The sequence below is a fragment of the Quercus suber genome, unplaced genomic scaffold, assembly GCF_002906115.3.
Source record: "Quercus suber isolate HL8 unplaced genomic scaffold, Cork oak 2.0 scaffold_443, whole genome shotgun sequence".
Classification (NCBI taxonomy): Eukaryota; Viridiplantae; Streptophyta; class Magnoliopsida; order Fagales; family Fagaceae; genus Quercus; species Quercus suber.
Genome location: NW_027069894.1, coordinates 148,309 through 166,248, shown reverse-complemented (window position 1 = coordinate 166,248; position 17,940 = coordinate 148,309). Strand labels below are relative to the sequence as shown.

At 37.2% G+C, this 17,940-nt stretch overlaps 2 protein-coding genes across 2 annotated transcripts; both read left to right on the top strand.

The window, feature by feature from the left end:
• Positions 1 to 10,101: 10,101 nt before the first annotated feature.
• On the top strand, positions 10,102 to 15,330 carry LOC112029764 (G-type lectin S-receptor-like serine/threonine-protein kinase At4g11900). The gene is given in 6 exon segments (XM_065762132.1): positions 10,102 to 10,937; positions 12,917 to 13,076; positions 13,189 to 13,396; positions 13,611 to 13,821; positions 13,944 to 13,987; positions 13,989 to 15,330. Coding segments are annotated over 4 exon segments (600 nt in total). The 5' UTR covers positions 10,102 to 10,937; positions 12,917 to 13,076; positions 13,189 to 13,246; the 3' UTR covers positions 14,184 to 15,330.
• On the top strand, positions 10,236 to 10,841 carry LOC111993968 (cysteine-rich repeat secretory protein 38-like). The gene has a single exon (XM_065762121.1). It carries the CDS (start codon positions 10,236 to 10,238, stop codon positions 10,839 to 10,841), a length of 606 nt encoding a protein of 201 aa, XP_065618193.1.
• Positions 15,331 to 17,940: the final 2,610 nt, after the last annotated feature.

Below are 17,940 nucleotides of genomic sequence, written 5' to 3'. Positions count from 1 at the left end.
ATTACTTCATTTGAAAAGGCAAGAGTAAAAGTCTGTTTTCGAAACTCATTCTCACACCACACTCCGAAATTGTGTGTATGAACGAGTCTTGAGGGGGCATTTGTAGAGAAGAAAAATTTCTGACCTATCACAAGCTGACACGTCACACTACCAAGTCCACAAAATGCAGCCAATTACAAAGTACCATATGTTGCTACTAGGTTTTACTATTACTGTTTCGAAGCCAATAGAAATTTGCCAAGTGTCATGCAAGAACCAATCATGCATCAGCTCGTGCAAGCGATGACATAAGCAACCTCGCACGTGTAAGCGATGACATAAGCAACCTCGCACGTGTAAGTGATGACATAAGCATCTAGCATGTGTAAGCGATGATACAATCAGGCCAGCACGTGTAAGCGATGACATAAGCAGACCAATCAGACTGTGACATGTGTCACCAATCAGACTCCGCCACGTGTCGCTCATTCACCCCAAAACTCCTATAAATAGAAGCCTTCCTGAAACATTTAGGAGGACACCAAGCCATTTGAAGCACTTAGAAGTCCAGAAGCTCTGCCAGAACCAAGCTCTAAAGCCTCCAAGAACTTTAAGAACTTCAACTTCGAATACGAAGAACACTCGAAGAGAAATCATCCAAATCATCCGCCTAGATCCAAAAGTTTCCGGGAATCAAGCCTAAAGTGTCCGAAAACATCAACAAATCACAAGTCAGTGAAGCTCTACGGATCCAAGCTCCTAAAGCCCTGAAGAACTTCCACCATAAACCTTCGAAGACGAAGAACACACGAAGAACGCGAAGAACAAAGGATTTCTAACAAGCTCATAGCTGGAGATTCATTGTAATTCCGTTTCAGCAATCTACAATCGATCCCTCAACCAAATTGAAAGATATTTTGTGTTCAAGTCACAATCACATTACCACAAATCCAAATCAATAAGTCTTGCAAGGAGATCGAATCAGAGGATCACTCTTTTGTAATTGCAGAGAATTGTACCATATATACACGTGCTAGGTTTTACTATTACTGTTCAGAAGCCAACATAAATTTGCCAAGTGTCATGCAAGAATCAATCATGCATCAGCTTGTGCAAGCGATGACATAAGCAACCTCGCACGTGTAAGCGATGATATAAGCAGCCAGCACGTGTAAGCGATGACACAATTAGGCCAGCACGTGTAAGTGATGACACAATTAGGCCAGCATGTGTAAGCGATGACATAAGCAGACCAATCAGACTGTGACATATGTTACCAATCAGACTCCGCCACGTGTCGCTCATTCACCCCAAAACTCCTATAAGTAGAAGCCTTCTTGAAACATTTAGGAGGACACCAAGCCATTTGAAGCACTCAGAAGTCCAGAAGCTCTGCCAGAACCAAGCTCTAAAGCCTCCAAGAACTTCAAGAACTTCAACTTCGAATACGAAGAACATTCGAAGAGAAATCATCCAAATCATCTGCCTAGATCCAAAAGTTTGCGGGAATCAAGCCTAAAGTGTCCGAAAACATCAACAAATCACAAATTAGTGAAGCTCTACGGATCCAAGCACCTAAAGCCCTGAAGAACTTCCACCATAAACCTTCGAACATGAAGAACACACGAAGAACACGAAGAACGCGAAGAACAAAGGATTTCTAACAAGCACATAGCCGGAGATTCATTGTAATTCCGTTTCAGCAATCTTCAATCCATCCCTCAACCAAATTGAAGGATATTTTGTGTTCAAGTCATAACCACATTACCACAAATCCAAATCAATAAGTCTTGCAAGGAGATCAAATCAGAGGATCACTCTTTTGTAATTGCAGAGAATTGTACCACATATACACGTGCTAGGTTTTACTATTACTGTTCAGAAGCCAACAGAAATTTGCCAAGTGTCATGCAAGAACCAATCATGCATCAGTTCGTGCAAGCGATGACATAAGCAATCTCGCACATGCAAGCGATGACATAAGCAACCTCGCACGTGTAAGTGATGACATAAGCAACCAGCACATGTAAGCGATGACACAATCAGGCGAGCATGTGTAAGCGATGACATAAGCAGACCAATCAGACTGTGACATGTGTCACTAATCAGACTCCGCCACGTGTCGCTCATTCACCCCAAAACTCCTATAAATAGAAGCCGTCCTAAAACATTTAGGAGGACACCAAGCCATTTGAACCACTCAGAAGTCTAGAAGCTCTGCCAGAACCAAGCTCTAAAGCCTCCAAGAACTTCAACTTCGAATACGAAGAACATTTGAAGAGAAATCATCCGCCTAGATCCAAAAGTTTGCGGGAATCAAGCCTAAAGTGTCTGAAAACATCAACAAATCACAAATCAATGAAGCTCTACGGATCCAAGCTCCTAAAGCCCCGAAGAACTTCCACCATAAACCTTCGAAGACGAAGAACACACGAAGAACACGAAGAACGCGAAGAACAAAGGATTTCTAACAAGCTCATAGCCGGAGATTCATTGTAATTCCGTTTCAGCAATCTTCAATCCATCCCTCAACCAAATTGAAGGATATTTTATGTTCAAGTCACAATCACATTACCACAAATCCAAATCAATAAGTCTTGCAAGGAGATCGAATCAGAGGATCACTCTTTTGTAATTGCAGAGAATTGTACCACATATATTCAATACAAATTCGCATTTGTGCAACTATTTTACTTGTTTGATTTATTTCAAACTAGAAATTTAGTCGTCTACATATTTTGGCACGCCCGGTGGGACCTCTCTGCCTCTCATCTCTTTCTCCTTCAAAAGAAATTCAACATCATTTTGCTACCAACTTTAATGGCCTCTAGCAAGAATATTCGAAAATCAGTGGCCTCTAGTGCTGATGATTATGTCGGCCCAATCACTCGCAGTTGATCCAAAACTCTTGATCAACTTTAACCTCAACCAACCAAAGAGGGCGAGCTTTCTACTGTCATCTCTCTAGACTTTCTTGCAAAGAGAAAAGCTACCAATAAGGATTCATCTGTCTCGAAAGATTTGGAGAATAGTAATGAATTGTCCCCAACAAGGACCTTTTCTATTAACTCTTCACTTGTGATGAGAAACTTAAGGAATGAAGTACCTTTGACTCATCCTATTTCATCATTTTCTCCATCATATCTAGAGGTCATGCCAGTAATGATGACTATCACCTTTACCATGGAAGAAAAGATGGCTGAAATGGAACAAAAGATCATCCTCCTCACAAAATCACTTAAAGAAAAGGACGTTAAAATTGCAACCCTAATGAACAAGCTGGAGGTAGAAGACTCAAGTGAATCAAGTCATGGCCTTGAGCGCCCACCTGGCTTTACCTTGAAAGGAGAAAATGCTAAGGGTGATAAGGGAAGAGGAGGTGAAGGCACTTCTCAACACGGACATTCTACCTCAATGGCTTCAATATCTATCCAACAATTGCAGGATATGATAACGAATACTATTTGAGCACAATATGGAGGCTCTTCTACAAGTTCTCTCATATATTCGAAACCCTATATAAAGCGCGTCGATAATATGAGGATGCCAAATGGGTATCAACCCCCCAAGTTCTTACAATTTGATGGCAAAGGAAACCCTAAGCAACATGTGGCTCACTTTGTAGAAACATGTGAGAATGCAGGGACTCAAGGAGGCCTCTTGGTAAAGCAGTTTGTTCGTTCACTAAAAGGAAATGCCTTTAATTGGTATACAGACTTAGAACCTGAGTCAATCGATAGCTAGGAACAACTTGAAAGAGAGTTTCTCAACCAATTCTATAGCACACGGCGCACGTGAGCATGATGGAACTTACCAATACCAAACAGTGGAAAGATGAGCCTGTCATTGATTATATCAATCGATGGCGTTCTTTGAGTCTAGATTACAAGGATAGACTTTCTAAAATATCTGTTGTAGAGATGTGCATCCAAGGCATGCATTGGGGACTTCTTTATATCCTTCAAGGGATAAAGCCCCGAACATTTGAGGAGTTAGCAACTCGTGCGCATGACATGGAATTGAGTATCTCTAACTATGGAAATAAAAAACCTCTCGTACCTAAGGAAAGGAAAGAGAAATGGGAAATAAGGAAAAATGACAGGAATTCGAAAAGTAATGTCAAAGACTCAATGAATGTCAACCTTGCCCTAATCAAAATTTCAACGAGAAATGTGAAGGCCAACGAAAAGAGGCCCGAGGTAGGCCAATAACGTGAGACGTGACGCTCATCACTCAAGGAATGGGAACAAAAAGTGTATCCTTTTCTAGATGCCGATATGCCCGGAATGCTAAAACAACTGCTCAAGTTGAAATTAATTGAATTGCTAGAATGCAAACGATTGGAGGAGATGGGAAAAGTTGATAACCCGAACTATTGTAACTATCATCGCATCATAAGCCATCCAAACCAAAAATGCTTTATTCTTAAAGAACTCATCATGAAGCTCGCCAAGGAAAGGAAAATCGACTTGGATTTTAATGATGTTGCTCAGTCAAACCTTGCAACCTTTGCTTGTGGGTTACCTAGTTGCATGTCTCCAACTACTAAGCAGGGGGCAAATACCACTCTCATTCAGTTTGGTTCTCTAGAACCTATTCAAGTTCAGCTCTCACAAAAGGCACCTGATTGTGATTCAAATGATGATAAAAGGTCGACAATGGATGAGGAAGAAGGTTGGACGGTGGTTACTCGCAGGAGATGGAAGAAGAAATGTACATTCCCTCTTCATTTGATCACCCAAGAGTCTAGAAGAGCACAAAACCAGATCCAGCCTTAGTCAAGAAGGAGTGATAAAAGGCAAGAAAAACTGGGAACAAAAATGTTTGAGGATTCAACACGAACCCAAAAACTTCGAAATCTCATCACATTTTAAGAATTCTTCCCCAGAAAATTCTTTTAAAATGCCTCAGCTAAGGCTGTTCACACAGTCTCTCATTGCGAAATTCAGGATGAAAAGGAGGATGTTGGCCATGGTGGTCCAAACAAGACTTTGCCATCTGTAGAGGAACTCCAATCTCGAGTTGATGAAGTTGAGCCCTTGCAATCCTCCATCTCACCAAGAAAGGCACTCACTCAAGCTCTTGAAAAGGCAGAGATATACACTCCTTCTACCAACACGCTTCAACAAACTCAAGAATGTTACGCGTGCTCTCTAGACTTAACTTTCACTGATGAGGATCTGTTGTTAGGCTCTAAGCCCCACAATCGTCCACTTTATGTCTCTAGCTATACTCGTGAACAAAAGATCGATCGTATTCTCATTGACGGAGGTTCAGCTGTTAATATACTACCAAAAATGACAATGAGACGACTTGGTCTGACTATGGAGGAATTATCGCACAGTCGTTTGGTCATTCAAGGTTTTAACCAAGGAGGACAACGTGCAATCGGCATGATACACTTAGAATTAATCATTGGAGAATTGACAAGTAACGTTTTGTTCCATGTCATCGATGCCAAGACAACCTACAACATGTTGTTAGGACGTCCATGGATCCATGGAAATGGAATAGTATCATCAACTTTGCATCAATGTTTCAAGTATCTTCAAGGTGGAATAAAAAAGGTCAATGCTGACTTAAAGTCTTTTGCTGAGACTGAAGCTCATTTTGCTGACGCAAAATTTTATGTAGAAGATAACATTACTGGTGAAGTTCTCCCAGTTGAGATCCTGTCTACGGAAAGTAAGCAGAGTGAAAAGAAGCATGTTAAATTCATCACTGAAAAGAATAATCCTTCCTCAAAGAAAGGTCCAGAATGCGGGAATGATCATTCTAGTGAATCTACCAATAATTCAATAAAAGCTGAAATTTCAACACCTTCCAATAATCCTCCATTCCTCCGTTATGTACTATTATCACACCGCAAGAATGGGCAGTCACCATTTGTGGAATGCCTTTGATCTACAAAAGACATGGAAAAGCCTTCTACAAAACTCATGATGGAAGATGTAGCCATATTGAAAAAAAATCATGTCATGCCTTTAACTTCATCCACAAATCCTTTGCCCTCGAAACCACTAAATGGATTCGTGAGGTCTTCACAAAGTTTGACGGAGCATGGTATTCTACCAAGTGAGCGGACGAAAGAATGGTTCGACCCAAAGGCATATAGGTTGTTAGCCAGAGTAGGCTACAATTTCTCAAAACAAGGAGACTTAAGGAAACTAATTCCAGAAGCTACCAGAGAAAAGATGCATGGCCTTAGCAAAACACAAAGGAAAATGCGGCTTGAAGGGCATAAGATTCCTATCCCAAAGACCGGATTAGGTTATACTCCAGAACAACCAGCTCAGATATGGATCAAGAGGAGAACCAATGCTTCAAGTTCCCAATACATAACAGCGGAGGTCGACGGAAGTTCGAGTCAAAGAAAAGATCACTCTCCATCACGAGTCTCAGTGTTCCAACCTACCATTCCCCTTTCGGTGCCAAACATTCCCACCTACCATTCTTCATCTCTCTCACCTACCATTTTCGTTCCCTACCAGTCTCCAACCTACCATTCTCATCCACCGGTCTCACCAAAAATTCACATTCGCCATTCTCAACTATCCATCCACCATTCTGCGTCTCTTCACTATAAATAGAAGGGCTGGATTCATTAAGAACTCATCCAGAAAAACACACTGAGTCATAAATGAAGATTTACTTCTTTCAAATTTTCAAGTCTTCCTTCTCACAGCCATTTCTCACAATGGCTTCATCATTCTCAACACTTAGCAACCAATATTGCTTCATAATCAGTTTGAAATCAACCTTCTCATGGTTCGGTAAAAGCCTTCTTCACAGCATCATTGTAGTTTTGAGATCCAAACAAATTTTATTTCTCCACTTAATAACCACCTTTGTCCATAAAGTTATTCATAACAGGGCCTGCATCGACCTTCCATGCTTCCGTGGATTTGGTTGGCCAGGAAATCCAAGTCCAGCAGAGACACCGGTTCCTAATCCCAAGTCTCCCGTAGTCTCTTTCCAATTGTTTGGCCTTCCAACAGAAGCAGCGGTTCGGAACAAACAGCAACTTGGCTGGTTTTTAGGACCAGAATCACAAGTTAGCTCCATCTTTCATTTTTATGTGTTTTTCCAACAAGTAGCAGTAAGTGAAGATGGTAAAAAGTGTTGGGGTATCCTACAAATTGTCTTTCATCCAACACTTGAAACGACCTCCAGGGCACCAGCTCATCAGAGTTCAGCCTTCGGGGCTGGTAAATGGTTGCCAAAGCCATATTCCATGTTCCCATCGGCGTGGGATCCAGAGGTCATCGTTGCTGGTACCTCAAAACACACTTTCTGGAATTTGCTCCAACTTAAATTCAACTTGAAGTATTTCAGAATGAACTTTTCTGAAATTGCTTCAACTTAACGTCTGTCAGTATGGTCCCATTACACACGCACATTCAATGACTTACTGTCAGACCCCATGCAAACATACAGTTATCCCATTTTCAAAGGTGTATCTCCTAGAAACACCTACATCAGAGGCTCCCCGACATACAGGACCAGTACCATGGTGGCGTATGTTTGACCCATTCGCTTTGCTTCGTCCTCGTCTTCTTCACCACCAACACCATCATCTCCAGAATCCATAAGCTTCTGAAATTACCTCAACTTAACCTAAGTAAAATGATGACACAAGCGCATTCAACCACTTTCTCACATGGCCTCGCAGTAATCCGAAGTATACTCTTTTGATATGACTTCACCAGCGGTTCTTAAAAACATGAGGCTAGCCCCATGACTCTGTATGTTGTACCCAGCCACCATCCTCGCGTCTTCCCCATCTTCTGCACCATGTGATCGCCGCCAACGATCCAGAAACACTCTTCTGAAATTACTTCAACTTAACCTCTGCTGAGAAAGCTCGGTCATGTAAGTACATTCAAATACTCGCAGACCTCTTTTCAGCCTCATCAAAACCTTTCATATGGGTAGGTCTACTCCTCGAAAATTATCTTATCATGTTGAAAGCTCCGCCACCTTCAATTACTTCATTTGAAGAGCCAAGAGTAAAAACCTGTTTTTGAAACTCATTCTCACACCACACTCCAAAACTGTGTGTGTGAACGAGTCTCAAGGGGGCATTTGTAGAGAAGGAAAATTCTCGACCTATCATAAGCTGACACGTCACACTACCAAGTCCACAAAATGCAGCCAATTACAAAGCGCCACATGTTGCTGCTAGGTTTTACTATTACTGTTCAGAAACCAACAGAAATTTGCCAAGTGTCATACAAAAACCAATCATGCATCAGCTCATGCAAGCGATGACATAAGCAACCTCACACATGCAAATGATGATATAAGCAACCTTGCACATGTAAGCGATGACATAAGCAGCCAGCACGTGTAAGCGATGACACAATCAGACCAGCACGTGTAAGCGATGACATAAGCAGACCAATTAGACTGTGACATGTGTCACCAATCAGACTCCGCCACGTGTCGCTCATTCACCTCAAAACTCCTATAAATAGAAGCCTTCCTGAAACATTTAGGAGGACACCAAGCCATTTGTAGCACTCAGAAGTCTAGAAGCTCTACCAGAACCAAGCTCTAAAGCCTCCAAGAACTTCAAGAACTTTAACTTTGAATACGAAGAACATTTGAAGAGAAATCATCCAAATCATCTGCCTAGATCCAAAAGTTTGTGGGAATCAAGCCTAAAGTGTCCGAAAACATCAACAAATCACAAATCAGTGAAGTTCTACAGATCCAAGCTCCTAAAGCCCTGAAGAACTTCCACCATAAACCTTCGAAGACGAAGAACACACGAAGAACACAAAGAACGCGAGGAACAAAAGATTTCTAACAAGCTCATAGCCGGAGATTCATTGTAATTCCGTTTCAGCAATCTTCAATCCATCCCTCAACCAAATTGAAGGATATTTTGTGTTCAAGTCACAATCACATTACAACAAATCCAAATCAATAAGTCTTGCAAGGAGATCGAATCAGAGGATCACTCTTTTGTAATTGTAGAGAATTGTACCACATATATTCAATACAAATTCGCATTTGTGCAACTATTTTACTTGTTTGATTTATTTCGAAATAGAAATTTAGTCGTCTACAACCCAGACCCCTAATGGCAAGCATTGGGTGATCTAGCAACTGCCATTTACAACAGCACCACCTATCACTGCCCACTCATCCTCCCCAAACCCAAACAGTTCCAAACATCCAACATCACATGATTCACACCTCAAGCCCAAACATCAATTCACACCTACGATGGCAAGTTCCACCTGATTGTGACCTTCCAATTGCCGCCCACCACTTATCATGATCAAGCAACAGTTGTCCACCATTGTCTTAGATTGTGACCCACCCAACCATCATCCTCCTAAATCCAAACCTAGCCACCTAGCTTTCAACAGTGACATATGGCGTGGCTCTTGTAGGTAAATCAATACTAAAACCGTGGTGGTGGAGTTCGTTGTCCTTGCTAAGTCTGAAACCTTATAGCTTTGATCTTAAGCTTGAGGGAGAGAGAGATATTTTTCTGGTGTGAAGAGAGAGAGAGAGAGAGAGAGAGAGAGAGAGAGAGAGAAGCAAATGGTATTTTAAAAAATGAAATAAAATAGTTTAATACACAGTGCGAAAACGGGTTAGTGTTTAAGGACCAAATTGGTCATTTTTTAAAACCTTTGGATGTGTTTGGTATTACCCCAAATCTCAGGATAGGTTGTTGTAATTTACCATTTTTTTTAATAATTTTTTTATTATAAAAGTAGATGTTTTATTCATATTTTAAACATCAGCCATAGACGTGCACTGATGCACATATGTTCACGGTCAAATTTCAGTTGATGCCTAAGAACATTAGCGTCTAGAAGTTTTTGTCTATTTTAAAATAATAATTTATCTTTTCTACTCTACGCAATTATTTTGCAAATGAGCATTGCATTCAATGATTATCTTTTCCATTTTCCAATTCACCGATTAAAAAACAGCAACCACAATGACATTTCATCTACCATATAGCTAAGCAAGTCAAACAAATCAATTCAATTTAATTTATAAATTAATTTCTAATTATTTATTTTAAAAGGTATGTGTTTTTGTTCACATTAAACATTAGTCCCAAGTCATATATAACATAAGAATCTGGTCATGGAAGATTGTCTGTTGAAGCCTAAGAGGCAAAATGTTTTCCCTCCACAACTACAGAGTATTTCTGCTACTATTATTTGCATTCTTAACCCTTACCAGCTCCATTAATTCACAGCCCACTCTCAGACTAAACGATTGTTATGGATCAACTGGAACTGCCAACGCTAAGTTACAATTCCAGCCTCACAGCACTCTTTGAATCTTTATCATCTAAAGCTTCCCAAAACAACAGCTTCTATAACGATAGCTCTAATATTGGCATCTACAGCCTCTACCTATGCCGAGGTGATGTTTCTAATGAATCCTGCAAAAGCTGTGTCAGCTCTGCCACACAAGAAATCATAAATCGGTGTCCATCTAGTACAGAAGCCATCATATGGTACGATGAGTGCACGTTAAGGTACGCCGATGTTAATTTCTTCGGCAAGCCAGATACTCGGCCATGGTTGATCATGAATAATGTGGAGAATACTACTTCACCTGGGCAACCTAATTTTTATGCTCGTGGTTTGTTGGACCAACTGATAGGGCGTGTCAATGAAAAAGACAGGCTGTTCGAGACTGATGAGCAGATAGTGAAGATTGGTGATGAGTCCTTGCCGAGCTATGGGTTGGTGCAGTGTACTAGAGATCTTGATGTTGGTTCGTGCGGAAAGTGCTTAAACGACTTGATGGTTGAAGCACAAATCTGTTGCGAATCCAAAATTGGGTGGCGTATCTCTGGCCCGAGTTGCTCTCTGAGGTAGAACTACTCTTTCACTGAGCCGCCACCAGCACCGCCAGCAACTCCGCCGCCCCAATTGGTGCCGCAAGCACAGCGCCCCCCGCCCCCCGGGATAATGGTAAGACATGTTGATTTGGTATTTTCATTGAAATCCGATCTGCACTTCTTTGCTAGTTTGGGCTTATTAAGTAGTTCATTTACATTGGTCAATTTGGATTTAGGACTGAAAATATTGGAAAACTTTTTTTTTTTTTTTGGGCGTATTGGACTCGGGACTATCACTTGATTTGGCAAGTAAAAATAATCCCAAGATCATGGGAAAGTTAGAAAGTATTTAGAGAACAGACGTAATACTCTGTTTTCTCATATAAATGGTGGATCTATAATTATTATGTTAGATGAGAGAGTACTTTATGGGGTTAAGATTGATAAATTCATTTATTTTGGTCTTGCATATATAAAGGTTGTGGATAAGTACCGGTTCGTCCCTAACTCTCTCTTCCTCCATTTTGCACTGGAAAATTTAGTGACAAAAACGAAGAAGAGGAGGTGAGCTTGTTGGGCCCTGTGGGTGAAAATTGGGTTGTTTTGAAGAATGGAGTGGAAGAGTGTTTCAGCTGGGAGGTTGAAACTTCAAAGTGAAGGCTTGGCTTGGCTTGATTTGTGAATGAAAATTTGGAAAGTTTTGACTTTTGTGGAAAGTTTGGTTTATCAAAAAAAAGAAAGTTTGGTTTATTAAGAATTATTTGGTATACCATTAAAGCCATGTAAAGCGATATGCTAAGAGCATCTGCAGCAGATTCATCAAATTTTTATACTGTTTGAAGAATGAACAATGACTTTTACCTTTATCTACCAACTTTTTCAAATACACATTCTAATAGATTCTCTATTTCATTCTCTATCTCATTTAAATATTATTTTTTCATTCATTATTTATTCTTTTTTTAACAACTACACATCTTTTAACATTTTTTTATACAACACATCATTATTATAATAGAAAAAATGTATTTGAAGAATGAACAGTAGCCCATCAGACTTGATGGGCTACTGGTCATGAGCCAAAAAAAAAATCCATGTTTGCCTAATCTGTTGGAGCATCCACAGTGCAACTCATTCTCCAAATTTTAGCTACTAGAGCCGGATACCCAAACCGCTGGAGATGCTCTAAATGCCTAACTGATAAATTTTTAGCATTTAACGTATTAAACATTAAAAAAAATAATAAAATAAAATAAAAATTCGCCTGTATTGAATGTCTAAAATGTCAAAAAAAAATTGGCATGTGCTACCGTATTCTTCCATTAGAAGGGCACTGTAGCAATGCCACTTACTAAAAATTCATTTTTAATTTAATTTTTTAAGTTTCGCTCTTCTTTTTCATTTATTTGTTTTATGTTGTGCTTTGAGTTAATATAATTTTAATATGTTATATGGAATACTAGAAAATGAGATGTTTTTTTTTTTTTTGGCTGGGGTACTCTGTTATTTTTCTTAAATATTACTCAGATTTTTTTTTAAAGTTCTAATTTAATAAATGAATCAATTTTATTACCATTTGAATGAAATTTTTTATATCTTGCCATATTGGTTGAGATAACTATATATTGTCCAATTCAGACAAGTGTAGCAGTCCTGTGTGCCAAAAGGGTGTATCGTACTAGTGTTAGATGATCATTTAAAAAAAAATGCCAATGATAAAGGCTGTAGTAAGTTTAAAAATTACTGTGTTTCAGAAGAACCTGATTAAAGGGGAAAATTTTTTCTAAAAAGAGGACTAAGGATAATAGAACTTTTACAGAGTAATTGGGATAAAGAAGATAAGTAAAACATCTACTGAAACTACAAACACGAATGTTTACTTCAATACTTGCATATTTCCATTCATCTGGAGAATCAAGTGCCATTCCCAATTTGCTACTAAGAGACTTTGTTAAACGGTTAATCGATTGTCTTAGCCAAATGATAACAATGATTATAATGGTTGCTAATAGATTTGATTTGGCTTATCTGTGACAGTTTGGGCAGCTTATGTGTTTGCATTTCTTGATATATCAATGATTTGTGGTCGTAAGTTAATTTAAGCATTTTTAGGTTATATTATATGATGAGCAACAGGAGGTGGAGGAAAGAAGACAACAAAGATCATAATCATTACTATATCATCAATTGCATCAATTGCAGATTGCAGTAGTTGCAGCTCTCTTAGGTTTCTGGTATTATTCATCCTCTGGCAGGAGGAAACAAGAACGAGGTAAATTTAGTTTAGCCAATCTATTAATAGTGATTCTTTCTAATAAGTTCTATTAAATTTTTGTTTCCAGACAGTAATTAATTTTTTTTTTTTTAAATCTAATTTGTTATAGAGATAGGGAAACAGGCCAAAAAATTCCATTACGAAATAATTTGGCAAGGTCACTTTCAATGCACTTAATGGACAATAGTATGCATGCAAGGGATGATGACGACAGTGGAGAAATGCATTACTTTGATTTAACTACCATATTGACTGCCACTAACAATTTCTCTGATGTGAATAAGCTTGGAGAAGGTGGTTTTGGCCCAGTTTACAAGGTTAAAAGACAAATCAATTATTTTATTTTATGCATTTTTTGGAAATTATTTGATCATTTGCATTTATATAGCAATTACAGGATCAGTGACAACTAAATGAGTATTATGATCATTTGAGTTTAGGAGAATTGAACTTTAAATGAACAACATGTAGCAACCTATGTCTATCAATACTGTGATAAGTTTTCACTGATTAAGTTTAAATTGCTTCTAGGGCAAGTTGATTAATGGAAAGGAAATAGCAGTTAAAAGGCTTTCAATGAAATCTAAACAAGATCTTGAGGAGTTTAAGAACGAAGTGATTTTAATTGCAAAACTTCAGCACAAGAATCTAGTGAGGCTCTTGGGATGTTGCTTAGAAGAAGATGAAAAGCTTCTAGTCTATGAATTCATGGCAAACACTAGTCTTGATGCCTTCTTGTTTGGTATACTCTTTCTATCTCTCACACAAACACAGACTCACATTCACACACTAACATTTAGCACCATTAATTCATGGAAAAACTTTCCTATATAGATAACCAACATCCTTAATATTATAATGTAGATCCAAACAAATGTAAGGATCTAGATTGGGCTAAACGCAAAAAACATTGTCAATGGGATTGCCAAGGGCCTTCAATATCTACATGAGGACTCTTGGCTCAAAATCATCCATAGGGATATGAAAGCAAGTAATGTATTGTTGGATGATGAGATGAATCCTAAGATATCAGATTTTGGCACTGCCAGGATTTTTGGGAGTAATCAAATGGAAGCCAACACTATCAGAATCGTGGGTACATAGTAAGTAATCCCTTCAGTACTGCATCCACATTTCCATTTCTTAAATCATTGATACTGCTTTCCAAAGCAAAAAAAATGTCAAGACATGATAAAACTTAAGTTTGGTCCCCTTGCATGCATGTTTAGGGAGAGTTCTGGTGTAATCTAATTGCGCCTAGTTGTTTTTCAAATAATGTAGCACACATTAAAAATTAGCAATAAAATCAAGCTGAAAATTTTGCAAAATCAATGGTTATTTAAAAATAAAACCGGAACTCCAAGAACAAGGAATTGCAAGTACGAAAGCTCACTTTCCATTAGTTATGGTTATGTCAATGTAACTTTTTCTATTAAGGATAACTCTGCGTCCATTCTCTTTTATTGTAAAAGAAATTGTACTGTATTATGATATGTATTTTTTTTTTTTTTTTTTTCCAATGGTGGATATATGGCTCCAGAATATGCAATGGAGGGGTTATTTTCAATGAAGTCCGATGTTTATAGTTTTGGAATTCTAATGCTGGAAATTGTAAGTGGAAAAAAGAACAATGGCTTCAATCATCCAGACCGTACACAAAGCTTTTTGTCATATGTATGTCTCTCTTATTTGTATCTTGAACTTAAATTAAGTATTCGTTAATGATTATGCACTAAAAGAGAGAGAGAGAGGGAGAGAAAAAAAATAAAATAAAAAATAAAAACCGTGATAGGTATGGCAACTATGGAATGAAGGCAAAGGAGTGGAATTGATAGATCAGACCATAGTTGATATTTGTCCAATAAGTGAGGCTCTGAGATTGATCCATATTGCGTTGTTATGTGTCCAAGATTGCAAGCAAATCGATAAATCTTTCTAAGCCATCAACACCTCCATTTTCTGTTGGTAGATTAATCATATTTGATCAATCTTCAACAATTGGCACTGGAACTGGAACGGGATTTGTCACATCTGATCTATCTTCAACAAGTGCTTCTAACTAGTGAAGAGATTAACCCGATCATGATATTCAACTAGTGTTTCATCTTCGTACAAATGTGGCAGGTTAGGAACAATAGCACTTGTATAAACATACCCTACTTCTATTCTTGTACTAACTAATTCTTAGAATTTAAATATATTTGCATCCACACCGGAATTAGATTGAATTGGCACACATACAGAGATGTAATTTCTACGCGTTTGAATCTTTGAAGACCTTCATCTTGAGTTTGTTGGTCCTGGACCCTAATTCATTATTCAAAATTTTGATGTAGTCAAGGATGATTTAGTGATTTGTTATTAACTTTATTAATTATTATGATTAACATTATTATGTTAGGGTGCAAGAATATTGCAATTTTATAGATTTTAGACTTTGGAGAATTTTGAATTGTGGATTAAGAATGTTGCTGTTGAAAATTTTTAATTGAATTAGGTTATGAGAATCTTGTAATTTTTGTTAGGCTGATCTATCCATTATATTGAATTATGAATAGCATTACGTGTTTGGTTGCTGTGAAAACAGAGGAAAATGAAACTTAGTCATAGTACTATGTCTCGTTATTTCCATGCTTTGAATGTGATAGAGTTGTAACAGTTATTTTGTTTTTTTGATTTGTTAAGTGGAGTACTACGAAAGCATATTTGTCCATAAATTTTAAAAATTTTACATAGTGATTACCATGTTATTATGGAGGAAATTGTGTTTTTATGTTCTTTTGTGATGATGTTAATATTAGTGAACAACATTTATTTTTGAGTGTTCTTGTTTATTAGTTCTCTTATTTGTATTAAATCTAAACAGATGACATTGAGCAAAAGTCTTAGCTCCTAGGTTCGACTGTTTCCAAGCTAGGAAACGAGTGGTACAACATGCTGCTTGTGAGTGCTTTTACGAGAACCCTCCATGATGAGAGATCTGTTTTGCAATGTCTCAGTAAGCTTTAGTCCCAATAGCAATCCAATATTTTTGGCCTTCATCAACCGATTGATTTGGTCTCTCCTTGAAGCTTCGCAAAGCAGACACTCACTCAATAAAATCATGAGTCAGTAGCCCAATGCCTGAAGTTCAATTCTCCTAAAATCAAATTATCGCAATAATGTTTTAGTTGTCACTGTCACCGATCTTAATTAACTGCTTTTATATATTAACTAGCCATGGTGCCGCGCGACGCGCGGATAATTTTATGTGAAAAACTTGTATAGAATATCCAAAATATTTTAAAGTAATAATATAAAGTAATGTTGCAATAACATAAAGAGATTTTTGTAAAATTAATGATGTAATACAAAATTAAGGGGATGTAGAATTTAAACTATAGAGAAGAAGTTACATAAATTAGAAATTAGTTATTATGTGGTGTAATATCTTCTCAAAAAAAAAAAAAAAGTGGTGTAATAAGTTGATTGTTTGTTTAATCATTTATTTTTTTTGCTGAAATTTTTAATCATAATTTTTGTTTCTACATTGGCTTGGATTTAGCATAAAAAATTTGTAATTTCATGTAAATGTTTATTTATTTATTTCAGAAAAATGTCAATGTTTAGGTGGCTTATGGAAATATAATCTAAAATTTATAATGTCATGTTTATGTTATTGAAGTATGATAATAGTAAGTTAAACACTTAGTGAAAATAGTGATATCCTATTAATAGAATTTTATTATAATCCAAATATGTAAAGAAGTTGAGGTGTAGAGCGAAATGAGAAATTACTCTTACAATGTGCCACATGACAAAATCTCCTGGTCTCTCATGTGATGTTTTTTCTTTCTTATATATATATATATATATTTAAAAAACCATATAAAATTCTCTTTTATATATATATATATAATTAGTGCATACTTATAGATAATTAACGTGTATTCACTTTATTGACACATTCAATGAATTAAAAGTTTTACATAAATGTAAATTTTGATAAGATGAAAGCCTAAATGAGAGAAGCTCAACGAATGTGCCACTTGGCAGAAACTCATGCTCTCCCACATGAGGTCTCTGCTTTTATATATATACTAGTAAGTTGTCCATGCAATGCACGGATAATTTTGTAATATTTTATGTAAGATGGTTTTAGATAATATTGTGTATATATATTATAAAAAAAAAGTAAACTAAATTAGAGTAAAGAAACATATACATTTTAAGGTATTAAAAATTAGTTTAATAGCTTCATTGCATATTTGTACCCTTCTTAAGGTACGATTTTTTATTTATTTATTTATTTTTAAATCATGAAACCAAAAATAAATGCAAAAGAGTAACGGGACCATGAAAATTAACAAATTTGTGTTGTGTTCACATATTTCATACCATGAAATGAAAGTTTGTCCAACTCTCTGATCGTCTTCCCCTTATTGATAGTGCGACATTATGACATGGTTTGGACAAATGTGTATGCATGTGTCTTATAGATGATTTAAAATTGAACCATGGTAGAATATGGATTTATATTGTGCACCAAATACTCTCTCTACTTATATACCCAAAACAAACACTATCTAACCAAATTACCCACCCCTAATTTTAAAAAAGAAAAGGAAAAAAAAAAAACCCCCGTAGGGGTTTCAGTGTCTTGATAGTATTGGGTAGCCTGTATAACAAAGGAGGTGACCCTTAGCAACATAGTAGCATAAGTATTGTGAAAATTTATATGTTACAGATTATAGATACCAAAGTCAATATGAAGGATGATTTACAACTTATTTACAGAACACAAACATGGCAGTAAGTACAAGCATATAACAGAGTAAAGATGCAACCATATGATGCCACTTTTTTTTTTTTTTTTGGAGAA